At 46.2% G+C, this 12,414-nt stretch overlaps 1 protein-coding gene across 1 annotated transcript in view; it reads left to right on the top strand.

The window, feature by feature from the left end:
* The first annotated feature begins 8,172 nt into the window (after positions 1-8,172).
* LMBR1 (limb development membrane protein 1) overlaps positions 8,173-12,414 on the top strand; it is a 145,125-nt gene continuing 140,883 nt past the window's right edge. Inside the window, exon 1 of the mRNA XM_074985068.1 lies at positions 8,173-8,620. Within this exon, the coding sequence (XP_074841169.1) occupies positions 8,558-8,620 (63 nt within the window). The 5' untranslated portion in view covers positions 8,173-8,557. The remainder of the gene's footprint in view (positions 8,621-12,414) is intronic.

The raw sequence follows: 12,414 nt of genomic DNA on the forward strand, positions 1-12,414 counted from the left end.
TTGATAGAAGCACTAAAAAGGAGGGGTTGCTGAAGACTTGGCATAACTAACAGATAAGGAGGGGACACAGGAAGTTAGTGACCACAAGGAGTAAATATAACCCTGTGTCCCCCTAACTTTTGCCCCCCCCCTTTTTTTTTTAAGAATGCAGTTTTGAAAGATGCAAAGTTAACTATTGCTATGTGAGATAGCTGGTTAAATGATGGAAAATTCCCCACCTGCCAGGGTGGAAAACCCCACACTTAGCTTCTGCTCAATATTTTTTTTTAACGAATATGCTGCATAATATCAATAAATTAGGTATAACAAGAAGAAGAAATCTGGTCTCAGTGGAAACTTGACCACCTCTCAAGTTCCCTGCAGATGGAAAATAAACCACTGGTGTTTACAGGGATCCACTTAAGATCTCATGATATTAGATGAATGTGAATTTGGGGCTGATTTGGGGTACTTGATTAATCTGTTGCAGATGTGTAAACATGCTGGAGAATAAATAACGTAGAGGCTCTGAGTGAAAGCACTTTTGTAAGTAGGCAAACATGAATTATCTATCTGCTGGACTTCCACGTCCCCATGGCTTGTGATGTCCTTACACCACCTTGCAAAGAGTAGAATTACCAAGACACTTGGGTTCAGCAAAACCTCTGATTACAATAACAATGGGCTGTAATTAAAGATTTTGCTTTTAGATGCTCTGAAAGTACTTTGTAACACCTTGAAGAGAGAAAATGAAAGACATTTTGGCTTGCATAAACCAACAGTTTTAAAATTAAGGATTTGGATAAATAGCAATTAGTTGTGATTTAGAGTTAGAAATCAAAATGACACAGTGTTCTATGAAAGACACAGGGTATGGACATGTAGGGAATGACTCAGCATTTCTCCCAAAGTGGAGGATCTAAGTGTTAGCAGGAGAATGGTCCTGTTACTGAAGGGAACTTTCCTGTCTTCTATCCTGCCCTAGTACAATAGACTAGCAAAAGGCTCTGAGTCTCTGTTCCCACTTCTTTTATCCAGAAGACACCCTGACCTTCAGGCCTCTGCATTCACTCTCCTGTGTGGCAGAGTCATTTAACCCTAACATTCCTGGGGGTCAACTCATTTACCTTGTGGTCACCTACCGCAGATGCTAGTTTGTCCCCAATTTGGGACACTCCCTTCTCACTGGATGTTTCCCTAACTGATAATTACATACAGTTCAAAGCAAATGCAATTTATTACACAACAATCAAGTAAAGAAGAGAATAAGGGAAAATTGGAAAAGTTAATGGCAATCATATCACTTCATATGACATGGAGAACTCGCAAACCGTGTCTCTGGAATGTAAGGATAATTCACAGTCTTCCTTGTAAGTCCCAGGTTGCCTTCTCAGGCTCTGGCTGTGCTGCAGGTCAGACATTTGCTCTGGATGGTAAGACCTTTCTCCCAAGTGTCAGCCTCACCTCCTCCAGATTGGGCCTTCAAGGTTTCTTGGCTGGTGGAGTCTCCCTGCACTGGGCCTTGTTGAAGGTTCCCCCTCCCCACTGCTGCTCACTACACCCTGCTCCAAAATGCATCAACCCAGCTCCACTCTCTGCAGCTCTGCCTTCAACTCCTGGACTGCTTCCTTGGGCCCTCCAGGCAGATCAGCAACAAGAGCAGCTATGGGATGCAGTATGTCACATCATAATGATGGGAGGACAATAGGGAACTACTGTCCCAGTGTTGGAGAATAATGTATCTCCAAAGTGGTCAGATATAAAGAGAGTAGCCTGATCTGATAAAAGAGGCAACAAACTCTTTTACAATGGACAACACTCAGAGAAATGCTGGGTTTAGAAGCTGTGATCATATTCATGTCCAACTGGATGGCAGAAAAGAGTAGACAACTCCAGCTGCAGTGAAGAAGAAGAATTCATTAACCAGCGCAAGACCAACAGTGGAAAGTTCAACAGAAACCATCAACATTCTGTTTGTTTTCTGAAAGAACAATCAACAGAACAAACACTACAGATGGTTGTTACAAAACACAAAGAAGACTCAGAAGTTCCAAACCAATCACACTAAGGCTATGTCTAGATTGCAGGCTTCTGTCGACAAAACTTCTGTTGACAGAACGCACATCTAGGCTGCAGATCTCTTGGAAGAGATCTGACAGTTGGGAGCGTTCTGTCAACATCCCTGTACACCTAGGTCTATGAAGAACAGAGGGTGTTTTCAGACATTTGGCCCTGGGTGGATGGGCCAAATGTTGGCAAAGCCTCTCCCAACAGAACTATTTGCAGGAGATACCCAAATTGTGCAACGCATTTGCATATCTTTTGCTGACTGTTCTCAGCCATTTAGACAAAGCCCAAGTGGATGCAATCAACAGGCAGCCAGATGGCCAAGCTTTTATACTTTGTGTAACACTTAACAGATTGGTGCATTCTGACCTGCAAAGACAGTGTGATAGTGTAAATCAGTGGCTCTAAACCTTTCTAGATTTCTGTAACACTTTCAGGAGTCTAACCTGTGCTGCATACCCTCAAGTTTCACTTCACTTAAAAACCACTTGTTTACAAAATCAGTCATAAAAAAATACAAAAGCACAAAGCATGCTATTAGTGAGGAAACATTTTAGTTATATTTCAGTGCATTGCATATAGAGCAGTAGTAGTAGGCATCCTTCGATCCCGAGGGATCGTGGGTTTGCGCCCCAGTTGGACTGATTCGAGCAGTGTCTTCTGTGGCTGTGCAATCCAATGCAGGAGTGGCAGTCCTTTCCGCACTGTGAGCAGCAGTTGGCAGATGTCGCTCTGGTATCATGGGCACGGATCTTCCTGAGGGCTCTCCTGTCTTCCGCTTCCTTCACCAAGGTAGTTTCATACATAACAAGAGCTTCCTTCACTCCCTGTTTCCAGGCATGCCTGTCTGAGGCAAGCGAATGCCAGGTGTTCACACTGATAGAGAGAGCGCTGAGGTCACGCTTGCATGTGTCCTTGTAGCACAATTTAAGTCGCCCTTTCGGCCTCTTTCCAGACGCCAGTTCTCCGAAGAGGAGGTCCTTCGGTATTTGGCCATCCGTCATGTGTGAGACATGGCCAAGCCAGCACGTACGTCTAAGGGAGTTCCTTTTTGCTGACGATGCAGCTCTCGCTGCTCACACTCAGCAGGAACTGCAGTCACTCATGACTCGCTTTGTGGATGCATGTATGGAATTCGGCCTCACAATCAGCTTAAAGAAGACCCGGGTGATGGGCCAAAACGTGGGTAACGAGCCATCTTTCAACGTGCTAGACTACGAACTGGAAGTCGTCCATGAGTTCGTGTACCTAGGCTCGACGATCTCGGACAACTTGTCACTTGATAGCGAGATCAACGAGCGCATTGGAAAAGCCGCCACAACGTTCTCCAGGCTGACGAAGAGAGTATGGGCTAGCAATAAGCTCACTGTACACACCAAGGTGCAGGTCTACACAGCCTGTGTTTTGAGCACGTTGCTGTATGCCAGTGAAACATGGACTTTGCGCTCAAAACAAGAGCAGCGGCTCAACACATTCCACATGCGCTGCCTTAGCCGCATACTCGGTATCTCATGGCAGGACAAGGTCCCCAATAGCGCAGTGTTTGAGAGGGCAGGCACCACCTCCATGTTCATAGAGCAGTATAACCATTGTCTAAACAAGTCACTGTATGAAATTTTAGTTTGTACTGGCTCCTTTAGTGCTTTTTATGTACTCTGTTATAAACCTTTGCAAATATCTAAATGAGTTGATATACCCCTTGGAAGATTTCTGTGAACCCCTGGAAGTATGGGTACCCATGTTAGAGAGCAACTGCTGTAAGTATAGTAAATAACAGGAATATAACACAACTATGAAATATAATAAAGTTAAAGTGTATTATATAGTAGTCTCAGAAGGGTAGTTGTGGTTGTCTGTAGCTTCACAAGCAGTCCTGTAGCACCTTGAACACTAACAAATTTATTAGGTAATGAGTTTCTATACATAAGACCCACTTCTTTGGCTTATTGCACTAATTGTTGTCCAATAATGTGAAGAAGTCGGTTTTACCCACAAAAGCTCATAACCTGATACATGTATTATATAGTTCAGCCACTAGGTGGCACTGTGTAAAATACTTATGCTAACCTGAGTCATAGCTAACAAAACAGGGGTATGTAGCACTTTAAAGACTAATAAAATGATTCATTCGCTGATGAGCTTTCATGGGACAGACCCACTTCATCAGCTCAAGTATCAGAGGGGTAGCTGTGTTAGTCTGGATCTGATGAAAGCAATGTGGGGTCCTGTGGCACCTTATAGACTAACAGAAACGTATGAGCATAAGCTTTCGTGGGCAAAGACCCACTTTGTCAGATGCAGGTCACCTGCATCTGACGAAGCAGGTCTTTGCCCATGAAAGCTTATGCTCATACATTTCTGTTAGTCTATAAGGTGCCACAGGACCCCACATTGCTTTCATCAGATCAATAGCATTTCCAGTACAGACTGACATCTGTAAGTACAGAGGTCCAAAAAAAGGTGCAATAAAAACTGACATATCAAGTACATAGGACTGAAGGAGTAGGGTGAGAGGTGGGGGATGTTGTGTCTTGCCTGAGATAATTACGAGCATCACGGGAAGGGAAACAGGCCTTATAATGTGTGAGGTAATTGTTGTCTTTATTCACACCAAGCGTTAATGTGCTGAATTTGAATAAGAACTCCAGTTCACAAATCTCCCTATGCAATCTGTTTTTAAAGTCTCTTTCTTGTAAGACACATTCTCAGGTCTTTAATAGAATGGCCCACTCCATTGAAATGCTTGCTGACTGGCTTATGTGTACTGAGATTCCTGATGTCTACTCTGTATCCGTTCATTCTTTGATGAAGAGTTTGCCCGTTTTGTCCAATGTACATAGTAGAGGGGCATTGCTGGCACATAATGCCATATATAATATTTGTCAAAGTACATGAGAATAAGCCCTTGATCTTGTAACTAACATGGTTAGATCCAGTGATGGTATCCCCAGAATTTATATGTGGACAAAGTTGTCAAGGAAAACCTCCAGGATTAGTATTACCGTGGTGTAGCTTGTGATTCCTGGTGAGAATCTTTTTTAGGTTACGAGGTTGTCTACAGGAGAGGACAGGCTTATCACCTAGGGCTTTCCGGAGTGTAGCATCATGACCTAGAATAGGTTGTCGGTTTTTAATGATGTGTTGCAGTGGGTTGAGCAGGCGGCTATAGGTAACAACAAGTTGTGTTCTGCTATAGATCTTCATGGGCCTATCTTGAAGTAGCTGGTTTCTGGGTATTCATCATATCGTCATGAGTCACGTCTGACATAGCATTAGAGAATCTTATGAACACAGGTAGCATGTATATAAAAACTTGGTAACTGGTTCATATCATGTACTGAAATACATGAAGAAATGGATACCAGTGGCAAGGATTAAATGATTAATACACCCAGCAGATCTGGTGACTATCATCTGTGTATCCATCTTGCAGGTTTCCCCCGCATACTCAAGCTCTCAGTATACAGAATGAGGTGAACCTCTAACCAGTGAAGAAAATATTTTCCAGTACTACTCTCCTAAAGGGCACCAAATCTGTTGGGATCTGGCAGTGAGTTTTTATTATAATATTTGTACTACATAACAATAGTTGGGGAAGAACTTTTACATGTAAATGTTGGACAACCAGTCAAACTATTTATGCAGTGGGAAAAAACAGGGCTCATCTCTCTTTCACAGCCTCCACTTTAACAAATATCAAGCAGTCCTTTAGGAACCATAGAGACTAACAAATTCCACTAATAGTGGAAAACCAACTAAATTTGTTAATCTCTAAGGTGCTCTAGACTAAGGCTACATCTACACTAGAGCAGTTTTGTCAACAAAGCATATGGAGCGTCTACACACAAAATGCATTTTGTTGACAATCTGTCAACAAAGCTTGGCACTTCCACTGTCAGCATTCTGCCTCTCTCTGATGAGCAACGTCTTCATCGACAGTTTCTGTTGACAAACAAGAAAAAGTGTAGATGTTCCGGAGGCCCTCTGTCGACTGACAGGGCTTCTGGTTCAATGAGCAGCCCTGTTTGCTGAGCTTCTGTTGGCCATTCTGCCGAGAGAGCAGCCAGGCAGTCTGGCCACTCTGTTGACAAAGTGGATTGATGTTTTGATCTGCTTGTGTGTGTGGACATGATGTGTCCACAGAAATTTTGCCGGAAGATCTCTTCTGACAATAACTTTTGTCGACAGATTGCTATAGCATAGATGTACCCTACCAGGGCTACCCCTCTCATCCTCTTTTTAACATTTCCTGTCTTCACTTTATCGTTTAACTCTTTGGTTTCATTTGCTCCCAACCCTTGAAATTGAGGCTTTGTCTATGCTGTTAAAAACCCAGCCCTCTGAAAAGACAAGTTTTGCTGCTGCAAGTGACAGTGTGAATCATAGAATCCAAGGGCTGGAAGGGACCTCAGGAGCTCTTGGCAGGAGGCTTTCTACCTTGCTTGTAGAGGGGTGGAAGTATTTTGTCTGCAAAAGTTACCCACAAACAGTTATTACATTGCCAGACTTTTAGTAACAAGCTGTGTGTAACATAGATAAAGCTTCTGCCTCTCACACTTTCACCTGCTCACTTTCCCCCGTTTTCTCTCCCTAATTGCATTCCTGCTGCTATAAAGACTTTTCCTTTCTTTCTTCTCCTAGTTCCCTCGTTTACCAATCCCAAAATGTCACCAAACTTTCCAGGAGTTTTCTGATTCTGAGCTTCTGCCAGTTCTCCCACTGCTGGGTCCTCTACTTGCCATTCCCAACCACCACAGAGACTTTGAAACAACATACATTTTGTCACTTTGGAGACTTTCAGCCCCGTCATATACTTCTATACTCTTGCTATACTCTTGCTAATACTTCAAAGAATACCAACATAGAAATCATAGAATACTAGGACTGGAAGGGACCTCGAGAGGCCATCGAGTCCAGCCCCCTGCCCCAATGGCAGGACCAAGTACTGTCTAAACCATCCCTGATGGACATCTATCTAACCTGTTCTTAAATATCTGCAGCGATGGAGATTCCACAACCTCCCTTGGCAATTTATTCCACTGTTTGACCACCCTAACAGTTAGGAACCTTTTCCTAATGTCCAACCTAAACCTCCCTTGCTGCTGTTTAAGTCCATTGCCTCTTGCTCTATCCTCAGAGGCCAAAAAGAACAAGTTTTCTCCCTCCTCCTTATGACACCCTTTTAGATACCTGAAAACCGTGATCATGTCTCCCCTCAATCTTCTCTTTTCCAAACTAAACAAGCCCAGTTCTTTCAGCCTTTCTTCATAGGTCACATTCTCTAGCCCTTTAATCATTCTTGTTGCTCTTTTCTGGACCCTCTCTAATTTCTCCACATCTTTCTTGAACTGTGGTGCCCAGAACTGGACACAATACTCCAACTGAGGCCTAACCAGCGCAGACTAGAGTGGAAGAATGACTTCTCATGTTTTGTCCACAACACACCAGTTAATGAGTAACATGATCCTCTTTTTCTTTCCTAGAGAGACCGTAGTTTCTGTTCGGGTCAGATTTCCTGCTAGCCTTGAAGCAAAGGCCCTTAGCACCACCCTTACAACAACATGCCAAACCCAGCCCATACACCACACCCACCCCAGGCACTGAGACAATTTTTATAGTCTACAGGGGAGCGGGCAGTGCTGAAAACAACTGCACCAAACTCTAAGTGCTGCAGATCAGGAAACCCACTGCAGGCCAGGAGACACTGCTACATCACTATCTCTTGAGATCCAAAACAAAAAGTAGTCAAGTACCACTTTAAAGACTAGCAAAATAACTTATTAGGTGAGCTTTTGTGGGACAGACCCACTTCTTCAGCACATAGCCATTCCAGAACGGACCGGATCTTGAGATCCAATACGACCGCCAAGCCAGCCCACTCCTTCCCCCGTTCGTCCCCCACTCACGCATGCGCCCAGCCTTTATGTAGTAGCTTCCCCGCTCCCGCGCCTTCTTTTCAGGATTGGCGCAGCCTACTGGCGCAGCCCCCGCTCCCTCATCGGCTGCGCCACAATTGGGGCTGTCCTATCCCCTCATTTTAGGGGCGTGTTAGCCACGCCTTCATCTTAGCCACGCCCCCTGGGCTCATGCCCTCCCCCTTTCACCCTGCTTCCGCACTTGGGGACTCCTCAGGTCCCGCCTCTTGCTGTCTCGCGCCTCTGGGCTGTGCTGACCACGCCCCTGCGCCCGGGGCCCGGCTGGCTCCGCCTGCTGCCGCCCCTGCTTAGGGGCTGGGCTAGTAGTGGCGCAGCGGACGCTGCTGCCGTGACGCGGCCCGAGAGGCTGGGCCTTCCCCACCTGCTCCAGCCGCCGGACGCTGACAGACCCGGGCGACAGCGAGTGCCGCTGGGCTTGTCGCTGTGTCCGGTCGCCTGGCTCGCCCCAGGGCCCCGGGGAGCAGTTGGCGCCACTGCCGGCCATGGTCCGTCGCCCGCCGCAGGAGGGGCAGGAGCAGAAGCAGAAGCGGCGGCCGCAGCCGCCATTGCGAGCCGGGGCTGCGGGAGTATGAAGGATGGAAGCGGATGAGGTGACAATTCGCGAGCAGAACTTCCACAGCCAAGTGCGGGAATACACGGTGCGTACGGGGGCTGCCTCTCCCCCTTCTCCGCATCACCCCTGTGCGGCTCGCCCCTCCCTCCCTCCCTCCCTCTTCGCCCCATCACCCCGCTGTGGTCCGCCTGTCAGCCTCTTCATATCGTCATCTCGTGGCTCGCCCCAGAACCCTTGTCCCGTCACCCTATGTGAGTCGCCCTTTTCTCCCCTTTCATCTCATAACCCCGGTGAGATTTGCCTCCTTATCAGCACTGCATGGTCTGCCCACAAGACCCCTTCAACCAATCACTCCTGTGTGGTCTGCTCCATCATCCCCTTCATCCTGTTTTCTCTGTGCAACTCGCCCCTTCCTTCCCTTTCGCCCTGTAACCCTACTTCATCCTATCATCCCTGTGTGCATTGTAACCCCTCTTCATCCCGTAACTCCTATGTAGCCTGTCCCCTCAACCCCTTCATCCAGTCACCCCCCTCATCTCACAAGCCCTATGCAGCCTGCCCCATCACCTCCCCTTCATTCTGTCACCTCATACAGCTTGCTCTTTTCTTTGCCCTGTGTAGCCTGAACTGTAACCCTTCTTCATCCTGTCATCCTTGTGTGGCCTGCACCATAACCCCCCTTCATCTTGTAACTCCTATGCAGCCTGCCCCATCATCGCCTCTCCATCCTGTCACCACTATGTGGCTCACCCCTTCCTCCCACTTGGCTCTGTAACCCTGGTGTGGGCTGCACTCCTGCTCCACTTTGTGTGACAACCTCCATGTGGCCCATTCTGCACTTCCCTTACTCCCATCACCCCTGTGCAGCCCAATTTACAGTGCTTTTTTTGTGCCAGTATGTGCCAGGAGAGAACACCAGCACCACAGTATTCCTCAGCTGCATGATTGGTTGGGGAGGGTGGTGGGAAACCTCCTGAGTACAGCCTCTTTGAAAACAAAAAAGCACTGTCAATTTATCACCCCCCGTTAACCTCAGAACTCCTATGTGGTATGTCCCATTACTCCCCTTTCCTCTCATCACCCACCTTCATCCCGTCACCTTTGTGAACTGCCCTGTAATCCCCCTTCATCCCATAACCCCTTTGTGGTCTGCCATGTCAGCCCCTTTATCCCATCATCTCTGTGCAGCCTGTGCTGTCACTCCTATGCAGCCTGCTCTGCCCCCTCCTTCACCCTTTGACTTCTGCCACGCACCCTGTCACCCTCCATCTGGCCCTGGAGACTCTCCTCGTTCTGATCCCTATCCTGCTTCCCTCCGTGGAAACTTCCCTGTTATCATGTCCTATTCCATCCTGGCTCCCTTGGAATTCCACCTCCTCCTGCCACCTGTGAATGCTCCTCATACAGTTTGCCCTCATCCTGCCTGCCTCAAAACCCTTCCCATTCCACATGCCCTGCACCTTCTTATACAGAGGCCCCATCTTATCTCCCTTGAAACTCCTTCATACGACTTGCTCATCCTTACCTCTCTTCTCTCATACTGCTCCACATCACACTCTGCCACCTCAAAGTGTCCTCCATTTCTAATTCTGCCTAGTGATTTATTCATGTTGTCTCTCCAAACTACTGTGTGCCCCTCCTGTATTTCGCTTGTTACTGTTTTCCTGACCTTTATCCAGTGTAGCTAGTTGTGGGAGCATATGGTACCTTAGGGAGCCTTACATGTGCCTCTGTAACACAGTCTCAGCTGTTATTACTTACATAAATAAGTGATTGTGTTCTGAGGGTACATTGCATCCCTGTACTTCTGTAATCCACCTGCGTAGTAATCTCCTGCTGATGCATCATCCCTCCCAGTAATCGAGTATAAGCGTATGCACAGTATGTACATGTGCCCTAACACTCCTTAGCATGCTGTTCTTCAATTGCCCTCATTTCTTGTTCTTTTGTTACCTCCCTAAACCCCCCTTTATGACATCCCCAGGACTGTCTCATGCTCCTCTCTCTTCCCCGTTGTCAAATGTAGGAATGCCTTGAGGAGTGGGTGCCTTATACTACCCATACTACTCCAAGCTCTCCTGCGAAACAACCAAATACCACAGTACACATGGATAGAGGAATCTGTTGGGGATCCTTCCTGTACTGTTTCATTCTCCATGGTCCCATCGATGCTGTGAAGTGGTGGCAGATTATTGGAGTCAAAGGCATGTGTTGTGTGAGAGGGTGTATACCATTTCATACTTTTCCATGCTATCCTTATAAAGTCTGCAAAAATATATGTAAAGATACTTGTTACTAGATTCAATTTGAAAACTTATTTCTTGAATAAGAATATGATTTCATAATCCAGTAACTTGGGGTGACATATTTTTCAGTTTTCTTACCTCACAGTGTTAAGTTCGAGTGGGATGTGTAAATTGAGTGGAATAATTAGGAATGGATTATTTGACAGTGGGGACGTGACTGGATCCCTTAAGTACTCATTTCTATAGTTTCAAAAGAGGTGAGCAATCTTTTGTGATAATAATATGTTGTGGCTGGTGTTTGGAGCAGTTTCAAGTTACACATTTTCCTCTGATTTTCTTAAGTGAGCACCAAAAGTTTATCCAAGTTTGGTGCATAAGGTCTGTTGGACAGGGTCCCTGCTGTAGCAGATCCTGAGGCCCAAGGAAATTGGCTCTTGTATTCCACATATTAGCAAGTCTTTGGAGATGTTTGTGATAGTGGAACTTCCATCAGTGTGAGACATAAGAATAGAGATGAAAATTTTCTCATACACAGAAAGGCAGAATGCTTTGTTTCCTTGACACTCACTTTTCGTGCCCTCTCTTCTTTGCTATGTTCATGATCCTCCTTTTTCCTTTTATCTGAACTCCTAGCGTATGTCTACACTGTCCTTTTTTTGGTGGTATATAATTTACCTACCAATGTAGCCCACCAGCATGGGTATAAATAGCAGCATAGGGAAGAAGGCATGGTTTAGATTAGTGAAGATATGTGCAGAGTGGCTACGTCTATATGGGCAGCCTCTGTCAAGAAAGAAATTTCGACATAATCTGTGTCAACAGATTGCTGGAACATGTAATTTGCTCTGTCGACAGAGAACTGCTGGACTGTACTGCCCTTTAGTTCCAGAACAGTGGAATGGCAGCTCTGTAAACAGGGCTGCCGGGCAACCGGAAGCCCTCTCTGTTGATGGAACTGTCCACGTGGGCATTCTGTTGACAGAACACTGTTGACAGAGGTGTTATACCTGTTTGGAAGCAGGGATAATGCTGCCGGCAGAACAGCTGACTTCTGCTGACAAACTCTCGACAGAACATTTATCCATAGATGCTCTGGAGTTCTGTCGACAGAGCTTGCCCATGTAGATGCAGCCACTGTGTAACTACCTGAATATATACCCTGTGCAATTCTGCTCACTCAGACTGTGCTGCTATATCTTCATTACTGTTTTTAGCAGTATACTATCATGCTGCCAGTGCCTTTCCCCACTACAGAGAGAGACTCCAGAAGTGGGATGAGGCTATGATGGGGGAAACAGTGGGTAAAACATGGCAAATTCCTTGCTGCTGGAGCCTTTCCCTGCCACAGGGAAGAAGGCTTCCCAGCTTTCTTTCCCCTTAGAGCATGGGTGTCCAACCTTTTGGCTTGCCTGGGCCACATTGAGTGAAGAGGAATTGTCTTGGGCCGCATATAAAATATATAATATAGTTAATGTATATAAATCACATAATAATGTTAAAAGTTTACAATCTTGTGGGGCTGCATTACTAGCTGTCCAGGGCCGCATGCGGCCCGTGGGCCGCGGGTTGGACACGCCTGCCTTAGAGCTTCCCTCCCTCTCTTCATTGAAAGACTTGGTCAGCAGGGAACAAC

Source organism: Carettochelys insculpta, chromosome 2 (genome assembly GCF_033958435.1).
Source record: "Carettochelys insculpta isolate YL-2023 chromosome 2, ASM3395843v1, whole genome shotgun sequence".
Taxonomy (NCBI): domain Eukaryota; kingdom Metazoa; phylum Chordata; order Testudines; family Carettochelyidae; genus Carettochelys; species Carettochelys insculpta.